Below are 23,669 nucleotides of genomic sequence, written 5' to 3'. Positions count from 1 at the left end.
CAACAATTTATACATGTGAAGTTGCTAATACATATACATCAGTAGTTCAGTAAATATAAGTATTATGTGAAGCTCAAAACCCATCATAATTAAGCAAGATACTTTAATCGAAGTCCCTTTGATCAAAACCTATCAAACTCTTTCTTTACTTGCTTTACAAGATTCTTTTCTCTTGTATAAATAAGTCTTTAGTAATTAACGGAAAGACAACCTTTATTTAAAAAATATTTAGTTTAATCAAATGAACTTTTCAAATATATAAAACTCTCATCACGCTCAAAACTCACATCATCCCCTAAAACATGTTACTATAATGTCATTGGTTGATCTATTACATATTCTTAACCTTTAATATAATACTAAAAAACATCGCTTTAGTTATGTGTTAGAGCGCGCAAGGGCTATAATTTGTTATTGATTTCCACTCTTTTCAACTGACCCATAAGCCTTCTCAGCATCCATTAACACAATCGGCACCCAATTAAATACAAAGATTATTCTGTGAAGGCTTTGTCTAAGTTTTAATTTCAACAAAAAATGAATGTGCAGTGTATGTTTAGTGTACTCCAATTGATAGAGATGCAGCATCAGACCCCACAATATAATTCTAGCCGTCTGGGTTAATTGAGTACTTTGTAACCAACGAGTGTTGGTTCAAGTGATACATGTTTGGTTTCCTTTAAGCAAGGTCTTGGGTCCGAGTCTTGTGTATGAAAAAAATACCTATTTATAGATATTTTCTGTTCGGACAAGATTGTTTCCGGTGCAAAAATACATGTGGGAAATCAACAAAAATTGAGTACTTTGTAAACTTGTTGGTAACATTATCTAAGACACTCTATATATAGTAGTATTCTATGTAACCTTGATTCTCAAATTATTTTGGAGATAGATAGATAGATAGAGAGAGAGAGAGTTTTGTGTATTACTAGGAAATAGATAGATGGTGGACAACGTTGGAGGAAGTTGCTCTAATGAAGATGGTGGAGGGATGAAGGAACAAGACAGGTTGTTGCCAATAGCGAATGTTGGTCGGATAATGAAGCAGATATTGCCTCAGAATGCAAAAATATCGAAGGAAGCGAAGGAAACAATGCAAGAATGTGTGTCAGAGTTCATAGGGTTTGTAACAAGTGAGGCATCAGAAAGATGCAGAAAAGAAAGGAGAAAGACTGTGAATGGAGATGATATATGTTGGGCCTTGGGGACACTTGGTTTTGATGATTATGCAGAACCAATGAGAAGGTACTTGCATAGATATAGAGAGTTAGAAGTTGATAGAACAATTAATCAAGAAAGAGGAAATAGCCCTCAAAGACAAGGATAATGTTCTATGAGTGTGTTTCATTTCAGCTTCTCATAATTAATGTAATAATTTTCTTCTCTTAACTCACTTTAATTGAATCAATAACTAGTTAGCTACCTAGATTCCTTGCTTCTTGTTTATTTTAGAATATATATATATATATATGCATGTCTGCTTTGACTTAATGATTATCCTTCTGGTTCTTAAGTTTCATCAATAGTTCTTCAATTTGCATATTAAGGAATAGTGTACTTTGTATATGTTGGTTCAGATTGAAGAAATGATTTGTTAAACATTAGACAAATGAATCCTAGCCTTGATTCTGTAGAAATAATTCAGTAATTGATAGCAATTGATTTCATAACATGTTTTATATAAGAAATAGTTCAGTTTGTAAATTCCCATGTACATTTTATCTGAGTTTCATACAAGAAAATCTATAGGAATTTGCTATGGCTTCCATTCATAGTGATAAATTCCCAAGATTGATATTCATTATCAGTTTCTAACCTGAAAGATCCATGAAAGAGATTTGTTTTCCTTATCTTGTTCGAATCTCACTTAGTCATTTGGAACCTCAATCTGTAAAAAAAACGGTACAAAGTCACTTTCTTAAAAGTGTCTTTTGATTTTTTTTTCTTTATCTTCGTACTTGATGTAATTTCTTCGAGACGGAAACATCCATAGTAGTTATGTGAGGCTAAAGCAAATTTTTTTCATCCGCAAGACTCAAACCCAAAACCTTATTTAAAAAAAAGTTAAATATACACCACTTGAATCAATCCTGTCTAGTATTTTCTTTTGATTTGTGCTCACATTATAGAGTTTTCAATTAATTAATAAGTTGGGCAATGCTTCCAAAAAGAACCACTTTCTAGGTTTATTTGCGATAGATAATTGTTAAATCAAAATTAATTAATGGTCTCGTTAATACGTGTTTTTATGGTTTTCGTTAGAAAACAATAAAGAAAGTTTTAGCTTGAAAAGTCAAATCCATTAATTTTCACAGTATTAAATTAATCATTTTGCGAAACAAATTATTCTAGGTTAAGGATTGGGACCACATTCTACAAAAATTTGTTGGAAGATCTTCATGAGATTAAGTGCTATTTTATTACTTAAGTGAAAGAAACATGTAACTATGACATTATATTAAATTTGAGGTATTAGGTTTATATGTTTATTCACATTACGATTCTCTAACTCATATTTTTGCACAATATGAATCTTCTTTACACTTAAAATACTCAAAATCTTTTTATCAAATGTGAGTCACATCCCTTCATAACAAATATACTTGTATAATTCTTTGAATGTCTATCTCCTTAATATATGATTTTTTCCCTCTCTTGTTGGATATGCGGGGAGGAATGAAAGAGTTTATAAGAAGGAAATGTCCATAAAATTAATGTCTTAAGATTTTGGTTTAAGACGTGGTTTCTCACTTATAACTCTTCACTCTTCCCATACTCATGTAAAACTCCCTGATCGCAGTCTGGTCAAGGGTTTGACTGGTAATAAACTAATTAGATATCCTTTTTAAATAAACTAATTAGATATCCTTTTTAAAAAAACAAATTAGTTATAGTTTAGAAACACAAGCACTCACCAACAAAAATGATTTATATGGTGAAAAGTGGTAATCATTTGAAAATAATATATCATGCATATGAAGGAATAAAGAGACCCTTCTTGATAATTAGATCTTGAAAGCATGAGTTTTACTATAGTTGCTCTTCCCTATTCTAAATTGCTAACAGGTTATTGAACATATATGGTGATGATATAAAAATGGAGAAAATGTAGTTTATTCTGCCATGGCCACCAAGTTCATGGCATGTGTTTAGCATTCAATTTGGTTGCCTTAGATCACACGCAACATATTTAGTTCATGGCTGGTTGGAGTAACGCGTGTCAATGTTCAAACTATGCTGAATCCTATACTGCATTCCATTCAACACCACAATCACCATGCGCGTCATTAACTTTGTGAGTACTCCTACATTCATGTAAAGCTAGATATATTAGTGGAAACAAAATCACATTTTTGTTCTAATCTTCTTTTATCTTGCTATTTTTTTTTTATACTATCAATGGTATTCTCTCATTCTTTTAGGTGAGAAGTTATTTGGAATTTGTAGTTGTTTCTCTCAACAAATGTCAGTCACAAAATCGAATCATTAACTTTTTAATCATTTTGAAAATTTTGCGAAACTTTACACTATAAGATCAACATCTTATTGGCCTCTTATAAGCTAAATTGAATATAGTCATATGTGTTATTGGTTTTCCTTTGGAGTTTTCACAATCATTTTTAAAGAAGTACATGTGATTTGGACTTTGTATTAACATCTTATTTTGCAATTATGTAATATTATTTTGGAATATGTATAAGTTATATTTTCTGAGGCTCTTTTGAACTTCTACACCAATCCTACTTAACTTTGATTTGAAAATAAAATATTAATACGTAGATATCACTTCACTTTAAATTTACATATTTAAATTTATTCAAAACCATATTTTTCAAACCCAGTCTAAACGCATATATGTGTGCAGTATATTAATGGTAATTCGATGATTTCGTGTTATTCTTGATTTTAGTCTGAATTCCCCATAAGTTTTTCTTTATGTATTTTCTAGTCTTGTGATTGTGATAGGACGAAGGGAGAAAGAAACATTTTCACCCATAATTATTCAAACAAAGATTCTCTATAGTAATAGAGATGCAAATGTTTATTTCTCATATATTTTCAATAATAAAAATATAATTTCATAATAAACAAAAAGATAAAAATATTATTATATATTATTTTTTATTTATTATTGTGGGTAATTGTATCTCCTAGATATTCACATTTGTTTATTGGTTGTCTCATTCACTATTTCACGTTAATTCAAAATCTAGTGATTGTGGGACGACTCTAACATAATGAGAAAGGTTATACAATTACTTTGGCATATATCAAACGTTTTATTTCCAATTATTGATATGAAAGTCACTGAAAATTTGTTAAATATATTTATTTTTATGTATGAATAGATAGATAGAGTACGTATTCAAAGGAACCTTAAAGCTTGGATCTTAGGTTAGAAATTATAAATTTCTAATTAAGGTTTTTCGGGGTTACATTATAAGTGATCTAATTAGTGACACCCTTAGATTTCTAAAAGGTTATAACGGATATGGGCTTAATGGGTGGATACCCATCAGGTTAACCCATAGGATAATGGGAACCCTATAAGTTAACACATCAGGAAGGTTATGGTCCCCAATACACCAAATCATATTCAGTTTTCTTCTCTCCCCATCAGAGTGAAAACGCAAGTCCCAAGAGGAATCAAAGATTTGGTTGAGGAATGCCATAACACCACATCTCTTTCAGAAACGTAGATCAAAGGATTTGGTTGAAAGCACATCCAGGAACATGGATTCAGGTATGACACTGCACCCTTTGATTCATAAATATGTGAAGGAATCATTAAATTCAAGATCCTAGGATTGGTATTTCACCAATCATAAGAAATTTCCAACATCTTACAATTATATATTTTATAGCATGATAATATGATAAAGAAAAATCATATATCATTTGATTAAACTAACTATAAATTCTTCTAAACATATAAGAAAATGACATGTATGATAAGTGGACATTTTCCTAACTAATGATTGATTTTATAAGTAGCATAAATATATACCTTACACATAAGCATGCAATTCAGAGCGATGAACCTATCAATTAATATTGTTTCAAATTTACCTTCGGTGGAAAATGAATTTAAGTGAATACTGTAATTGAAATCACCTTTGGGGTGTTATCTTTATTTGAAAGGGTTGCTATTAATAAGGAACACATTAATAATTACTATTTCATGTCATTCAATTATGTTACGTTGAAAATAGAAACATACAGCATCATTAAAGAACATCATTCAATTAGGTTTTGTTTTTTTGGCTTTTGTTTGGTGGGTTTCATATTCAAGTATGGATTCCTCTTTTTCTATGTTATGTATATTGGTTTCTTCTACGTTCCTTAATAAAATATTTTACTTCAAAAAACAATTGGAGTTTGTTTATTATGTAACTTTGATTTCTTTTATACATAACTAGGAGAATTAGAAGCATGAGTAATTAGTTGGAGCATCACTTTTGCATAAAGAATAAAGAGGATAAGTGATGTTGGAGCGCTGATTCTTCTGGAGTTTACTCCGTGCATTTCGTTTATTTCATCTAGTTTGACCAAACTCCTCTCCCGTTAGGTAACCCTTTAACAAAATTGTGTGCCATCAAAATTTTGTTTGGAAACTACTTAGAGGAAGACTTCCTTTAAGGGTTGAATTGTTTAAAAGGAATGTAATTCCTAGTAGTGAGGATAAAAAGTGTGCTATTTGCAAAAAAGATGATAAAACTCTTGAGCATCTTTTTCTTAATTGTGAGTTTGCTTCCTCTGTTTGGAACATGGTTTATTCTTAGCTTCAAGTGGATGCTATAAGACATTCTTCAATTGTTGAGTCGTTGAATATGCATTATGATATTGATAACAATGTTAAAAGTAATAAGTTATGGAGGATGATGTGGTTTGTTGTGATGTGGTCTATATGAGTGATCAGGAATGAGTTAATCTTCTCTAATAAGGAGGTGAGCTATGTGCATATTATGGATTTGATCCAAGCTAGATATTGGATTTGGTTTAATTCAAAAGTTGGCCCAACTTCTTTGCTTTTCCTAAACTGGTATAATCACCTTAGATCTTGTATAAATTTGTATTCCAAAAAGATCACAAATTAATCTTTCTTGTATTGGGTTAACACCTCTTATACTTCTTTAATACAATTTGCTTATCAAAATAATAATTTAGAAGCAGAATAATAGATAATGAAGTTCGCTCCTAAATGAGTAGAATCCTCTCGCTAAGTAATATTGTCTTTTCTATACTCTTATGATTTGTGTGATATTTGAATTTTGGAGGGGAATGAAATAAAAGAAAAGGAAATACTTGAGAGTCATCTCACATGTGTATCTCATGACTCTCAAACCTTTTCTTTCCATTCTTTCCCCTCCAAAATCAAATTCTGAAACTAACTCTTAGAGATTCTAAATCTCCTCTTAAATACACAATAATATTTTATTGAAAGTTATTGTTTTTACTTGGTACCTTTTCCAAGATAGAGTGTGATCAACAATGGATGTCTTAATTAGGAGAGAAGTTGATGACGGGTCTTATGTAAACTTTGCAATGAGCAATTTGAATCTTCTCAAAATTTGTTTTCTTCTTGCATGTTCATTTATTTGGTGTGGCAGCCGATCTACAATTGGTCCGGGTCCAATGTTATTCTCCCTCATAACTTACCTAATCACTTATTTACTCACATGGGTTTACCAATCAACACAAAATGTAGGAAACATTGAAGCACTATTTGGCATACAACCATGTGAACCATTTGGATTAACAGAAACAACACTATTTTCAACTCAAAGTTTACTTCTATTAACAACAATGTTGACTCATTTAAGATGAAGACTTGACTTTGAATCAATGAAAAATCACACAAGCCAACTATAATCAAACCTCTTAATTAGATTGGTTTTCATATATTTTTTTAACTTTTTTTGCCTTTTTCCTTCTTTTTTTTCTTTCTCTTCTTTATTTGTTCTTGTATAACTTTTTAGTACATCTGGTACTTTATTAATGAAATTCCCTTTTGCTAATAAAAAAAATCTACGTCCAATGAAGATTATATTGAAAGATATGACACTGAAAACAACATAACCATTGTGAACACTAACATGATGAATATATTTTTGAAAGAGTATACATATGAAAATGGAAAACAAAACATATACATAATATAGCCTCCACTATTTGTTCATTAATCTCACCATATACCTTACACAAATAAATGAAGTGAACTACGAGATCAAAAACAAATTAATAACATTACTAGAATAGTGTAACTTTTCAAAAGAATTTCCTCACTTCACCAACCAAGCCAAAGGATAAGAAGCTAGTTTCTTGAAGGAATATCTTTTCGTACTGCCAATACTATCTTGTTATTTTTTGAGTAAGAAACTAATTTATTCTAGAATGTGTGGTTGTCTCTCCTAACAAGTATCACTCCCGAAAACCTAACTCTGATCATCATAAAGATCTAAGTGACCTTACACTATTAAATTAACATCTTGTTGGTAGGGTGATGGTTATATGAGTAGTGCTTATTTATGTTGATATTAGATAATCAGTAAAAATATTGGATATTCACGCAATAAGTTTTATAATTTATAATAATCATATATACATATAATTATTATATAAATAACAAGATATGCTTATTATTATAGTTTAATCATTAAAGTTGATTATAAAATAATAATAATAATCTATACTATATATAAAGCCAAATCTTAAAATAACTTCCCTCATGGTATAATTTTCATTCCTTATTTTGCCTTTCGCATTATTTAATTTTTACAAAAAAATTATACAATCCTAAGCAACTACCACCAATACATTAATTAACAACATATCTCACATTAAATTAAACATTATCAATTTATTATAAACACAAAAAATATAATATAAAATACATCAAACACAACAAATACATTCTAATTCAAAAAATGAAATATATAAAAATTGAATATGTAGTATCACACAATATTTGCCGGCAGGCACGAAGTGCCTGTACACACTAGTAATAATAAAGTAAATACTATATAATATTAAAGTACTACAAAATTATATATGAAATATAAAACTATTACTATAGTTTAATTACTAAAGTTGATTATGAAATAATAATAATAAATTAAATACTATATTATATTAAAGTCTTAGAAAATTATATATAAAAGTATCACTCATAAATATTTTTGCCATCATTAGTCGTTAAGGATATCTCATTCACAACAAATAATGCTCTAGATCTATGGTGAATGTCAAACATTAATTTTAAATTGATAATAACTTATTAAGGAAAGAAAAATAAGCAATTAATGAAATAGGGAAGGATAGATATTTGATTAGTGATCCTGCCCACACCTGTCTCAAGCAAAGCCCATATTTGTTCGAAGCTCTTAGAGGACGAAAAGAAAAGAGAAGTTTTAAAAGCCATAAAATATAATTGTGAGATGACTCTTATACCTTCTATTTTCTTTCTTTTTTCTTCAAAATTTAATTCTCAAACAAACCCGAATAGAAACAAATTGAGGGTATGATTTCTTTCAACACATTTGCATATCTTAGCGATTTCAATTTGGAATTGGTTGGTGTGGAATATGACCCATTGAATTGAAAACCATACCTTTAATTACTTATATTAAATCATAAATAAATGATGTATATGGATAACAATATGATATTGATTTAGTGATATAAATCTATTTGGATCTTCATATAGGTCAAAAAAAATTAAATGTTCAATTCATCTTAGCGATATTTATTAGAAGAAGCGACGTTCATACAAACCAAAATAAATTAGTTTTTTTTTAGGCATGTAAGATAATATATTTGATTATTCAGAAAAAATGGTGTGTATTAATGACAAGATAAAGTAACAGTCAAATCAATTTATGGTAGAAACGTGTATCAAATTTAAATCATTAATTCTAAACATTTAATTTCTAATTGAAAATAATAAATTGTGTTTTTAAAATAATAATAAAAGCATTATTTTCATAATTTAAATTAATTTTCAATATAGATAAATTGCTTTAGAAATTATATAAGACACTTAAACGTTATAAAAAGCATTGTTCACCAATGTAAATACTTTTATACAAAAGGCACCTTTCATCATTTGTGTGTTAATAATGATAAATCTATCTGAACATATTTGTTGTCTTACATTTTGTATCATTCCATGTATTATTTTCTCTGATAGATTAAAAAAATTATTTAAATTTAAATTGCAATTATTAAATGTTTTTTTATTCAATCATAATCTCCTGACACATAGTGACACATAGTGACACATAGAATGATACAAAGAAATAAGACAAACATATTTTGACACATACATAATTACTTAATGATATATAAACATTAAAAATAAACATTGTATAAATATTAATAATATAGTCTTCACTTATTATAAATTTTCTCTAAAACACAAGAAAATAAATCACAAGTTTTTTTTAATGTAAAACATAAACACTATTTGAATTATAAAATTGTTTTGAATTTAATGCTCAATTACCAACATTTGGAAGAAATTATTTTATTAATGAAATTAATTAATAGCAAAAGGATTCATTGTTAAATATCTTCCACTCTAAAATATAAAAAAATAAATAACACCAGTTCTAACCGGAATTATTATTTATATATAGTCACTATATTATTTATTTATACTAGTGTGTCGGCAGTCATTCCGTGTCTGCTGACCGCAATTTTACGATTTAAAAATATAAAAATGAATTGTGATATTATTAAAAAATGCATTGGTAGTTTGATATATTAGTGAATGTAATTTTCTTTAACTTTTATTTATATTTTTTATTGTATGGAAAATATTGTAATAATTATTAATTATAAGAGAAAAAAGGTAAGTGAAAATTATGCCATGTAGGTAGTTATAATATGTTTTGGCTTTATATATAGTATAGATTAAAGTGTAAAAAATTATTTTGTGAGTACATGTATTTTTTTTCTCTTAGTCTAATAATAATAATAAAGGAATGAGAAATTAAGAGGGAGGATAAATAGAATGATTGAATTAATTGGAATTGGGTGATCATATTTTGAAGCTTTGTTATTGTTGTATTTGGTCCTTCTGGTTCTGGACCATCTCCAACTTCAATTCAATTTCCTCTTCACTCGAAAGGTTTTGATTTCTTCTTTCAAATTCTTCTTCCCCGATCTCTCTCTTCTCTCTCATTTCCTTTTTCTAACTGTTTTTCAATTCCATTTCCCTTTTGTTTCTGTGCAGATTTTCGTATAATCACGCCAATGAGTGAACGTAAGACTATTGATTTGGAACAAGGATGGGATTTTATGCACAGAGGTATCACCAAGCTCAAGAACATTCTAGAAGGCCTTCCTGAACAACAGTTTTGTTCTGAGGATTATATGATGCTTTACACGTACTTTTTCTGCTTCTTCATATTTATTCAATTTCACTATTGTTTTATATCTTTATTTTTAATTTATGTTTGGATTTAATATCTATACACTGATCAAATCATTCACCATTGATTTATTAACTACTATGGACTCTCAAACAAAAATAACATAAATCAATGGTGAATGATGTAATGACAATGTAAAGTTTTTTAGTGCACAAATTTTAAACTCTTTTATGTTTTTTCCTTCTTTTTTTTTTTTTGCAGAACTATTTACAATATGTGCACTCAAAAGCCTCCTCATGATTATTCCCAACAACTTTATGACAAGTATAGGGAGTCTTTTGAAGAGTACATTTTATCACTTGTGAGTTTAATTGTTTCATTTAACTCATTACTGTGTTTGATTTCTTGTTCAAATAAATATTTCATTTAATTAAGTAGTAGGAGTATCATATTTAATAATGCTGACTCTATATATAGCTTTTGTATCGGTTTCGCACAGTTCTTATTAGAAATGTGGTTTGATCAGTGTACCTAATTCATGTAAAACTTCAATGCTTGAATCGTGATTTGGAACGATTTAATTCCAAATGCAAACGGCAGTTTGTATGGGAACATCGAAACCCTGGCAAGTGGCAACCACTTTTTCTGGAGGTTTAGGATGTACCACAAGTCCACAACAGCATCTATGACACAGATCACGAATCATAGTCTGGCAGTGGATTGAGATAAACTGATAGGGATATCATTGAAGCGGCATCTGCTGAAGTATGAATAAGGAGAGGTAGGTAGCAGCAACACTGCTGCAGTGGGCATATCCAAAGTCGCAGAGGATCTGTAATAGTCCCAGATGGATGAACAGAAGAATTGTTAAGAAAATAAATGAAAACAGGATAAAGATATGATATTTACTTCTTAGTTTCGACAGTATTAAAAATTATTTGTTAGGAAGTCTTTGAACTTCAAGCTATGTAGGAAGTTTGAGATATGGGATGGAATGGAAAGGAATAGGACGAGATACAATAGAAAGGGAGGGGATGGAAAAGAGCCTCCTTACCCATGTTTGGCCGATCAATGAAGGAAGCAGGAGGAAGGTGAAGGGTTTTATTTGACAAAATTGTAATACAACATGCCCTTAAATTTTTTTACTGCAACTCAAAGTTTGGGGTAAACTAGTTAATGCAAATATTAAAATAAAAGCAAAGTTATTGCCCCTAATTTTGGAGGGGAGTAAAAAGCGAAAGAAATTCATTTTCTTCCTATCCTTTTTCCTTCCCTCATCATTACCCTTTATCCAAAGGGGTTTTAATCATGTAGTTTTTAGTCATGTTGAAATATGTAATATTTTGAACTTCTTTAGGATATGCATTGGGATTATATGATTGTTGCTGCCTATGATTGTGTCATGTTTGCTTTGATAATGTTTTTATTTGGGAGTCATTATGCTTTGTAAGTCATTTCCACTTTCCAATATGGCTAGAGGGTTTCTCAAAATTTATTCGGTCCTTTGTCTCATGATGTTCCCTTCCTTCATTAAGATAGATGACATATTTTATGATAGTTCTGTTTGTTTCTTTTGGTGGGTGGAGTATCGTGTGACTTACCTAATACTATTTAACTATTAAATATTTATGAGTGTAATTTTGATGCATTGTCAATCTAATTTTTTTACTTCAATCAACCGACCACAATCGTGAGTCGTGGCGCAACAGTAAGGTTGTTGCTTAGTGATCAAGAGGTCACTAGTTCAAATCCTGGAAACAGTCTCTTCGCTCGTAGTATAAAGCTGCGTATATCTACCTTCCTCAGACCCACTAGGTGGGAACCTCGTGCATCGAGATACCCTTTTTTATGAATCAATCATGCATCACAACATGGTGACCTTTCAGATGGTTATTAAAAGAGTCAAACAATTTTAATGACGTGACAATGAATGATTGATTGATAGTGTAAAAATATTTACACAGCAATGCATCACAATTAAATCCTATTTATATGGTTGTATCTGTTATAGATTTTATTTCCAACTATCTTCTAATCTTTTTTTTGGGAGGGGGTTTCAGGTGTTACCTTCTTTGAGAGAGAAGCATGATGAGTTTATGCTGAGAGAACTTGTGAAGAGGTGGGCAAACCATAAACTTATGGTCAGGTGGCTTTCTCGTTTCTTTCACTATTTGGATCGCTACTTTATTGCTCGGAGGTCACTGCCATCCCTCAATGAAGTTGGATTGACTTGCTTCCGTGACTTGGTAAACCTTACATGATGCAATGTTAATTCTTTCGGTTATCTATTTTTGTCCATGTTGTAAAGAAATGCAAGCTTTGAAGTGATATTACTAATTAGATAGCTTTCCTATTATTGTCATTTCATATTAATGCTGCTTCTTTACGAAATAAATTTATTTTATAGGTTTACAAGGAACTAAATGGGAAAGCGAGAGATGCAGTTATTTCTCTTGTAAGTTTTTTTCCTTTAGTATGCTAGATTTTCAATGTTAACAAATTTGATCAATTAGCTTATAAGTAAGCCTTTTTTTGTTCAAAGATTGATCAAGAACGTGAGGGGGAGCAGATTGATCGAGCTCTGTTAAAGAACATATTAGATATATTTGTTGAAATTGGAATGGGGCAAATGGATCATTATGAGAATGATTTTGAAGCTGTCATGCTCAAAGACACTTCTGCTTATTATTCTCGAAAGGCTTCAAATTGGATCTTAGAAGATTCTTGTCCTGATTATATGCTTAAGGTGTGTTTTCTCAGGTTTTCTTAACTTGGCCTTTTCATTTACTGTACAGCATGTCCTAGAAATTGGATCCTAGAAGATTCTTGTCCCAATTGTATGCTTAAGCGTGGCTTCTCAGGTTTTCTTAACTTGACTTTTTCATTTACATTACTGTATATCCTCAATTTGTTTTTTCTTCTTTCATTACAGGCTGAGGAGTGCTTAAAACGAGAGAAAGATAGGGTTGCTCATTACTTACACTCTAGCAGTGAGCCAAAGTTATTAGAGGTTTGTTGTTGACTTTATTAATGGTAATCATTGGTTTTTGTGTCATTTTGTAGTTTCTGAACTTTTCCTTCTGTCGTTCTGGGAAATTTCTTTTTCAGAAAGTTCAACATGAGTTGTTATTTGTGTATGAAAACCAACTCCTCGAGAAAGATCACTCTGGATGTCATGCATTACTCAGAGATGACAAGGTGCTAACGAAGTTCATCTTACTTGCTATGCTTTCATGATTTTACAATTTTACCATAAATGCAATGTTTTAAAGTTTTCCTCTAAATGCGTAGGTCGATGATTTGTCAAGGATGTTTAGGTTATTTTCTAAAATTTCTCGAGGCTTAGATCCTGTTTCGAGTATATTTAAGCAGGTTGGTGACCTTCGACCTATCTTTATGCCTTTACCATGTTTTAATCATTTCAGTTAAAATTGGGCTGTTGTGTTCTCCTTTCTCTCTTGATCACTTGCTTATAAAATGTTTCCTTTTCCCAGCATGTTACCACTGAAGGTATGGCATTGGTGAAGCTGGCTGAAGATGCAGCTAGTAACAAAAAGGTATGCTCCTGAATTAGTTCTTCTTTTGAGTGGTTAGTAGCCTTATTTGCTCAATTAAGGAAAGACTATTGTACACTACTATGCTTAGAGTTTGCTGAGTGATCTCAATATTGAATTGTTTGTCCCAATTGGTTGTCAATGGTATGTTTTACAAAATAAATTAGGGAGATGAACATAATTTTCAACTTGAAAACCACGTCTTCATAAACTCTATTCAAATCTAAGTCTTCTCTATTTGTTTCACACATAATTTTTCTTCACCTACCACTATTGAGCTATCCTTCATCTGATCTACACTTTTTATCGTGCTTCAAAAGGTCTTCTCCTAATATGACGAAAGTGTCTAAGGTGAGTTAGTATGTGCACTCAAACAAAGCAACTTCGTTGTCTCTGTGCCATTGACCTTAATACCTTATGCTCCGTATAGATTGTTACCCCCTAGCATTCAGTAGCATAACACCCAACTTGGTTCTCTTTTATCCCAAAAAAAAGAACCTGGGTCTCTTCTCTATATTGTAGTGAGACATGATTTTGAATTTGTTTTTTACAAACTGATGCATGAATTGCCTCTTATGTGCAATTTGCAATTTTGTTAATGATCTAGATCTGAAACTCTCATACTTTTGGAGCAAGTTTGTATTTACAACTGACTTTAATGTCTTATTTGTGTAAATGAAAATGTCTGCAGCCAGATAAAAAGGATATTGTTGGTCTGCAGGAGCAGGTGATTATAAAAAAAATTAGTTTTATTAATTTAACTGAAATTTATTTAGTTGTGGAACCTGAAATTGGTCTCTTTGCTCAGGTTTTTGTTCGGATGGTGATTGAGCTGCATGATAAGTACTTGGGATATGTGAATGACTGTTTCCAGAATCATACTCTTTTCCATAAGGTTTTGATCAGATATTTGTTTTACAGTTGTTATTTGGATTGATATGTGCATGTAAAACTGAAAGTTTTGATCATATAGGCACTTAAGGAAGCTTTTGAAATATTTTGCAACAAGGGTGTTGCTGGAAGCTCAAATGCAGAACTGCTGGCCACCTTTTGTGATAACATTCTGAAGAAAGGAGGAAGTGAAAAATTGAGTGATGAAGCAATCGAAGAAACTCTTGAAAAGGTCTGCATCTTTCTCGACGTTCCATATACTTCTATGTAGTTGATCATGTGCTTTTGGCTAATTAAATTGGGATTTGTTTTGGTCCAATTGCAGGTGGTCAAGTTGCTTGCTTATATTAGCGACAAAGACTTGTTTGCTGAATTTTATAGGTAAGATAAAAGAGGTTTTGTGTGATGATAATTAGGTTTGATATGATGTCCAGAAAAGGGTTTGATATTGCTTCTATCTTCACATTTTAGCAACTTTTGTTTTTTTATCAGTTTTTTGGCAAGTAATTCATGACAATCGGTGGGTACTTTTTGTTAGTGGTTTATATTTTATAGTCAAAGCCACTACATTGGTCCCTTAAGTTATTTTTAGGTTAGTATTCAGTTCCTTTTTGTTTCAAATAAGTCCTGTAAGCTTTTGATATCGAAGTGTCCAACCAATAAATTCTTTTCGCAATGATGACATCATCTTTCCGTTAATTCCAGGTGATGTGGCTCTCTCCCTTCATCATCTTCTTTCTCTTCGACCTCTCTCCTCCTTTGTCTAACGACGACAGCCATGGATAAGAAAATAGTGTGGTTTCGGGTGGTGGTTGCAAATCCTCTTTCCACTATATATATTTTTTAGTTTTAACGTGAGGGTTTGAATGGGGTGGGGGGTCAACTGGTGGACATTTCACAGTCGTGGCTATGGTAGTGGTGGGTCAGGAGGAATGGGATGACGTTGGTGAGGCTTGGTCACAATGTGTTTCACAGCATGGTGGATCTGCGACTTCACATGGAGGAAGAGAGAGAGAGAAAGAGGATGAGAAGATTTTTTTAAACTTTTCATCTGGCATCGAAAACGTATTGGTCTTGTTTGAAACAAAAAAACCTACGAGACTGAAAGCTAACCTCAAAAATAACTTAAGGGACTGAATGCTATCACACAAATAACTTAAGGGAACAATGTAGTTATTTTCCTTATTTTATATGAATTAAGTCAGGTGTTGCAAGTAGCAGCAGCTGTTTTTCCTATTTTCAGAGATATAAAACCAATCTCAGGCTCAAGCTTTTGGAAGAGCTAGTCTTTAACATACTATTAGAAACTATGATATCATAGTGGTTAGGAATTGAATCCTGACCACCCCTGTTCCTCTGTAGAGTGCGCCTGCGCATTATCCACTTTTCAAGCCCAAAGCAATCTGGTATACTGGGCATGTTATAGATGTAAAACAAATCCCGGGCCTCTCCCAACAGCTTAAACTTTGGGAGTTGTGTAAATAAATCTAAATGTCAGAAATGCATTGTTTTGTTTGTGTGTGAAGCTCTGGAAATGTTAGAATCCTTGTAATTATTGTACACATTATGCAAATAAGGTTAGTATCTTTGAGGTTGATATTGTAGTAATTATTATGTTAAGGCCTATATAAATGAGTCTTCACTGCATGTTTAAAACCACAGATTTCATCATATGTTATCTCTTTTCTCCCATTTATCTCAACAGAAAATAATACTGATGCAGGGTTCTTAATTACCTTATTTCAGGAAGAAGCTTGCTCGAAGACTTCTTTTTGACAAGAGTGCCAACGATGACCATGAGAGAAGTATTTTGACAAAATTAAAGCAACAATGTGGTGGTCAGTTTACCTCCAAGATGGAAGGAATGGTCAGTCTTTTTAGGTCTTTGTAAATGGAGGCTGATATACCACGTTCAACTTTTTTTGGCTGGTTAAGAAAAAGAAATTTAAAATGGTTGTTGTTCGCACCAGGTTACAGATTTGACACTGGCTAAGGAGAATCAAACTAGCTTTGTGGAATATTTAAGCAATAATGCCAATGCAGATCCTGGAATAGACTTGACAGTTACCGTACTGACTACTGGCTTTTGGCCCAGTTACAAATCTTTTGACCTCAATCTCCCAGCCGAAATGGTATTCCTAATCTTCCGATACCACTTAGACTATTATTTAGATTTTCTTCTACAGCTAACACCTTTATCTTTATTTCTTTTTTGAAGGTTAGGTGTGTTGAAGTTTTCAAAGAGTTTTATCAAACTAAAACAAAACATAGAAAACTTTCATGGATTTACTCCTTGGGTACCTGCAATATAATTGGGAAATTTGAACATAAAACTGTGGAGTTGATTGTTACAACCTACCAGGTCATATTACTTGCCAGTTACCACTTGCTTCTTGTCTATCAAAATGTCTTGTCCCCTCGCATTCATTCCTCACTTTTGTGATGTTGATGGATATTATTGTATGGATTTCTTTCTACTGATCAAAGGTTGTCCCATTTTTCTGTAGGCTTCGGCATTGCTGCTCTTTAATTCCTCGAGTAGACTGAGTTATTCAGAGATAATGACTCAGTTAAACTTAACGGCTGATGATGTTATTAGACTGCTCCACTCCTTGTCATGCGCCAAGTACAAAATTCTTAACAAGGAACCAAACACAAAAACAATATCTTCTACTGATTATTTTGAATTTAATTCAAAATTTACTGACAAAATGAGGAGGATCAAGGTATAATCTTAAAAACAAAATACTTTGATCTCTACACTTTTTCCTTTTGTTTCGCCGTATGTCTAATTTGCTTACTTTTGACTGGAATTATGAACATTTTTGCAGATTCCTCTTCCTCCTGTGGATGAGAAGAAAAAAGTAATTGAGGATGTTGACAAGGATAGAAGGTATGCCATTGATGCCTCAATTGTGCGTATTATGAAGAGTCGGAAAGTTTTGGGCTACCAACAGTTAGTTGTGGAGTGTGTTGAGCAGTTGGGTCGCATGTTTAAGGTTCACATTTTTTACTACTTTCCTAACATAATTCTGTTTGTCTGTTTTACCCACTCAAATTTTGAATTGTTGACAATGTAATTGTCCAGCCTGATGTCAAGGCAATTAAAAAGCGGATTGAAGACTTGATTTCTCGAGATTACTTGGAAAGAGACAAAGACAATGCAAATACATTCAGGTACTTGGCTTGATGCGGTCTAATCGATTGCGACAAATGAAGTGGTTACTGCAAATAGCAAGAAAGAGGATAATGCTTTAACTTTTGCACACATAAAAAATAATGTTCCTTCTGATAATTTCCTTGGAGAGGAGCTAGAAGTGTCTGATACATTTTGGCTCCGTATCCAGGTATTGACTACAACTGTATATGTGTGTGCTCTTGTTGGGACATTTGTAATCAATTCCATAAGCTTGCTGGCACCTTCGCCGTGTTTTTTGCTTTTGATTTCTCTTGTTGTGAGGGTAAGGTGGGAGTCTCACATACTGAGCGCCCTTTATTTAGGTCGGAGACTCGCGCACTGGGCGCCCTTTATTGTTAACGATATTTGGAATTTGTCGTTTGATGGTAGGATTGTGACAAGGATTTAAATTATCTGTCCTTACCGGTGAATGCTTTAACATAAATTCGCATCACCTTACTGGTGGTAAGAGTTATGCATCTTCAGTGGTGTTCAATGAAATTATCACATTCACTTCAGTGATGGATGATGTTCACAGTGATACATCTTGACACTACAACGTAACACTACACAGCCCTGAATCATATTTATATATGAAATGAAAGCATTACTACTTGCTATCTTTTATCAATTATTTTCAGTTCTCTTAAGCTATATAAACATTAATTATTGGCTTCTTAATTGCGGTTCAATCTTTCATTTTAAATGGATATTTGAGTTCCGATTGATTGTCTTCTTATTTTAGAATTAATATGTGAAGTTATATAAATGATCATATGGATTTTTTTTATGCTTAAACTATTTTACCTCAGAACTTTATTATATTTTTTGGAAGCCACAATGTTTTTCATTTTTGCATCAAATGTTTGGCATGGTTAACTAAAACACTCCAGCTTAACCCGTTTTTGATTTGAAATTAAAGAAATATTAGTCAAATCTCATCTATTTTCAAACATTATTCTTTCCAATTCTTTAGCCTAAAAAACTATAGCTGGTTGCTCAAATGCAATTCTCAAAAGATGTTTTGGAACTGTCCTGCGGGTGAAGCTATGGCTTTGGATCTAATTTGACCCATAATTATACGGTCAGTTCAGTGAATGCACAACAATTGTGCAAGATAAATTAATATAGAATTTTTTAGTAAATTAATACACAGAATTTGCAAATATAGCGTAATTTTACATTTGCAAAACTTTGCTAATAAAACATTATCATGATATAATTCCAGTAGGATCTCAACCTCATTCTTTAATACCTTCAATTTTATTTAGGAGCTATCCTTAATTTTATTTAGGAATCATTCTCCGAAAATTTAAAAAGGAACGGGGGCTAAAACGAAATTAGCCAGTCTGGTTTTTTTATATATATTCAAGGTATTTCATCTGACCTGTTTTTGAAAAGCCCTTAACTACGATTTCTACTTTTACCCAATCAGTGATGGCAAATTTACGAGAGAGAGATCTAGAATATTTATTTTTTGGTATAATAAATGTTATCCTTCATCCGATAAGTAAGATGAACTAACCTCTTTCGAGATTTCTTCTAGTAAGTATTACTTTCACAAATCAAATATTTGACTTTAGCTTAATACAATATATGAGGATGTAGTAAGATCAGATATAAATATTTTATCTTCACTAATTTATTACCTACTTGGTGTGGCTTGTGTTATTACTAAAAGTTAACATAAAAAAAACACCCGGATCAAGATTTATCAATTTCATGTAACTGTTAATTTGCTTAACTAAATTGTAAAACATGTTACACTAGTGCAATACTTATGTTGTTGTGTTTGGTTCATAGTTTGAATATGAATTTGTCAACGTTAAAACTAAGGATTATGTATTAAGCTAATAATTTCACTTCACATGCTTCTTCCTTTCTTACCTTTGATGTGAATGGAACCAAACAAACAAAATCTTGAGTGTACTTTGCAATTGAGTTAAAAGGCTTTTCATCCAACGGTTACAAAACGAGTTCGTTTCGAAGCGAATTAAATGTGAGTTTGCAGGTTAGACTGAACCTTAAACTTAAGGTAGATGAAGCAAAGGTTGAACCCCAAGTTGGTAATATCAATGTCATGTTATTCCTCTCTTTCCCGCCAACACAAACCCTCACTGTTCCATAACACTACCAATACTGATATCAAAGCATACTTGGTTGGAAAGATCCAAACTTGTAAGGATTTAACCTCTGCAACCTTGACCCACTCCAAAGCTATCATATCTGGTTTATCAGATGACACTTTTACCACTAATCATCTCATCAATTGTTATCTCAGGCTCCTCAGAATTGACCATGCACACAAACTGTTCGACCGAATGCCTCAACGTAATGTTGTGTCATGGACTTCGCTTATGGCTGGTTATGTTAGCCATGGTCAACCCATTGTGGCGCTTCGGCTCTTCTATCAAATGCAAGCAAGCTTGGTTCTTCCAAATGAATTTACATTTGCCACGCTCATCAATGCATGTTCTATCCTTGCCAACATTGACATAGGTAGAAGATTTCATGCTCTCATTGAGATTATGGGTTTTGGGTGTAACCTTGTTGTATGTTCTTCCCTCATTGACATGTATGGGAAATGCAACCTTGTTGATGAGGCTCGTTTGATTTTTGATTCCATGTGTATTAGGAATGTGGTTTCTTGGACTTCCATGATCACCACTTATGCTCAGAATGCACATGGGCACTATGCTCTCCAACTGTTTAGGGAATTCAATCATTTAAGGTTGGACAAACCAAATCATTTCATGTTGTGTAGTGTACTCAGTGCTTGTGCAAGTTTGGGGAAACTAGGTTCCGGGAAAATCACTCATGGGGTGGTCATCCGTCGAGGGCATGATGCAAACAATGTGATTGCTACCACACTTGTAGACATGTATGCCAAATGTGGTTGTGTTCATTATTCTACCAAAGTCTTTCGGAGAATCCAAAATCCTTCGGTGATTCCCTATACTTCAATGATTGTAGGTGCTGCAAAGTATGGACTTGGCACATTGTCTCTACAACTATTTCAAGAAATGGTTGATAGGAGAATAAAACCCAATGATGTCACTTTTGTTGGGGCCTTACATGCTTGCAGTCATTCAGGGCTTGTAGATAAAGGACTTGAGATCCTTGACTCCATGAATGTGAAATATGGAGTGATGCCTGATGCAAAGCATTATACATGCATTGCAGATATGCTAGGCCGTGTGGGGCGTATTGAAGAAGCATACCAGCTAGCGAAATCAGTTCAAGTAGAACGCGATGGATATGCCTTGTTGTGGGGGACACTTCTTTCAGCCAGTAGGCTTCATGGAAGGGTAGACATTGCCCTCGAAGCCAGCAAGCGGCTAATAGAATCCAACCAACAAGTAGCAGGTGCATATGTTACATTGTCCAACACGTATGCGCTAGCCGGGGATTGGGAAAATGCTCATAATCTACGATCTGAAATGAAGCGTACGGGAATTCAGAAGGAACCTGGTAGCAGTTGGATTGAAATTAAGGAATCGACTTATTTGTTCCATGCCGGAGACATCTCTAACTGTAATGAAAGGAGTGAGATGGTGAGCTTGCTAAGGGAGTTGGAAGAGAGAATGAAGGAAAAGGGGTATGTAGGAGGAACTACAGGGTTGGTGTTTGTTGATGTGGAAGAAGAGGCCAAAGAGGAAATTATGAGTTTGCATAGTGAGAAACTTGCTTTGGCATTTGGATTAATAAACACATCTAAAGGAGTCACAATCAGAATAATGAAGAACTTGAGAATGTGCAGAGATTGTCATGAAACTTTCAAGTTGATTAGTGACATTGTGGAAAGAGACTTCATTGTTAGAGATGTTAACAGATTTCATCATTTCAAGAATGGGTTATGTACTTGTGGAGATTTTTGGTGATCATCTATCTCACTCTTTCTTTCAACCATGTTCACTAAGAGTAATTATTTCCATCCAATAACACCTTACGCCAATAAACTATCATTTTTTTAATTTCATGATTAAATATTAAACTATATCAAGTTTTTCATAACAAAATTATTTTCATCCATTTTGTCAAAATAGGAAGGTTGTAAATTGTAATACTAATGCTAACCCATCACCGTTTTATATAAAGCTAATTTCTATCACACGGTTACTACGAAGGTATTTTTTTTACTTTTTTGGTAAAGAACTAATATTTTTTGGAGTTCGTGATTGCTCATCCCAACAAGTGTTGTTATCAAGAATTGAACATTTAACCTTGAAGATCCAGTGGGGTCTTTCCCCACTAGACCAACGCCTTGTTTGTACACGATTAAGTTCAAATGAGATATCTCAATAATAATAGACAGATAAAAAATGATTAATAATCCCTTTGGATTTGGGTTGGTTAAGTTGAAAATCGACCATCATTATCTGAAAAATAATGGGATGCTTTTATCGTTAGAGTATAAAAATTGAAGACTTCCATATGAATCCCTGAACTACATAGTTCATGTAACTGAACCAAAAGTTAAAGGAAGAGAATGGTAACATCCTAGTTGTAAATTTTGTCTGCAAGTAAAAAAAATAAAATTTGGTGTCACCTTTTTTCCACTTTTAACGAAGATCCTCTTTCTACGCCACTTGTCCCATGATAATTTCAATCAATATTTATACTTATTATATTAACTCTCTCTCATATTCAATTGACTCTCAGTCACTAGCACTTGTGTTTAGTATTAAGAATTAAGAGCGAAAATATGATATGAATTTTATTAATTAAATGAGTTATAATGAAAACCTTTTTATAAAAGTAAAAAAAACTAACTAACCCAATAATACAATTCTCATATCACATAAACTATCGTTTATATTGATAAAATATATTTCAACACTTAGTTGAAGGCCGATTCTGGTATTTCCTTATATATTTTTTTTGTTAAGAAGGGCATTTTTAAGTATACTTAAGAATAGGACCGTTGTCTTTATGGACCAAAATCTTACGCCGACAAATTTCCAATGATTACTCTTTTTAACTCTTAACTTGTGAATCTCTAAAAATCATCCTCCTTTTTACAAATTTCCAATGTTAACTCTTTTTTAATAAAATTTTTAATTTAATTGAGATGCAATCAATATTATTTTATGCATGTTAAATATCATTTACCATTCTTTTTTATTTACAAATCATGCTATTATTTTTTACTATCAAATGTATCTTTTTGGATAAGGAAATAGTTTCTTTTGGAATTCGTGATTGCTCCTCCCAACAAGTGTCGTTCATATGAATCAAATACTCAATATTAAAAATATAATAAAATCTTACATTACTTTACCAATGCCTTATTGATTAGAATTTTTATGCTATAAATGCAAAGGATGTTATTTTCTCATAGAATTACAATGAAAACATAATGTAGTGGAGATTAGTTTTTTTGGTCTAATTAAAGATATTTCTTACTTTTTTTTTTAGTAAAGAATTAACCTATTTCAATGTATATGACTATATTTTCTAATAAATATTACTAATATAAATTGAACATTTAATTTCTTAATCAAAATTACTATATTAACACATTATTACTTGGGATTAGTTTACTTTGATATTTTTGGAGGGTACATAAAGAAATAATAAATAAAGCAAGAAAGTGAGAGAGAGAGAGGAATTAAAAGGTGTGTTCGTGAAAGGAAAAAAGAAACATAATGAAAATAGAAACAAACGAAT

The 23,669-nt window shown here is 32.0% G+C and overlaps 3 protein-coding genes across 3 annotated transcripts; all 3 read left to right on the top strand.

Moving 5' to 3' along the window:
- On the top strand, positions 873-1,327 carry LOC109341652 (nuclear transcription factor Y subunit B-5-like). The gene has a single exon (XM_019579619.1). It carries the CDS (start codon positions 944-946, stop codon positions 1,325-1,327), a length of 384 nt encoding a protein of 127 aa, XP_019435164.1. The 5' UTR covers positions 873-943.
- On the top strand, positions 10,034-18,250 carry LOC109343718 (cullin-1-like). Its single transcript, XM_019582164.1, has 20 exons — positions 10,034-10,132; positions 10,238-10,391; positions 10,638-10,737; positions 12,437-12,622; positions 12,784-12,831; positions 12,919-13,122; positions 13,309-13,386; positions 13,485-13,574; positions 13,668-13,748; positions 13,871-13,933; positions 14,622-14,657; positions 14,739-14,825; positions 14,904-15,053; positions 15,147-15,202; positions 16,568-16,688; positions 16,792-16,953; positions 17,040-17,183; positions 17,329-17,547; positions 17,653-17,820; positions 17,910-18,250. Exons 2-20 carry the CDS (start codon positions 10,258-10,260, stop codon positions 18,009-18,011), a joined length of 2,229 nt encoding a protein of 742 aa, XP_019437709.1. The 5' UTR covers positions 10,034-10,132; positions 10,238-10,257; the 3' UTR covers positions 18,012-18,250.
- LOC109343726 (pentatricopeptide repeat-containing protein At4g15720) lies at positions 20,023-21,948 on the top strand. The gene has a single exon (XM_019582175.1). It carries the CDS (start codon positions 20,039-20,041, stop codon positions 21,878-21,880), a length of 1,842 nt encoding a protein of 613 aa, XP_019437720.1. The 5' UTR covers positions 20,023-20,038; the 3' UTR covers positions 21,881-21,948.

The sequence above is a fragment of the Lupinus angustifolius genome, chromosome LG01 (assembly GCF_001865875.1).
Source record: "Lupinus angustifolius cultivar Tanjil chromosome LG01, LupAngTanjil_v1.0, whole genome shotgun sequence".
NCBI lineage: Eukaryota > Viridiplantae > Streptophyta > Magnoliopsida > Fabales > Fabaceae > Lupinus > Lupinus angustifolius.
The sequence above is the reverse complement of the archived record's forward strand: the minus strand, read 5'-3'. Positions and strand labels throughout refer to the sequence as shown.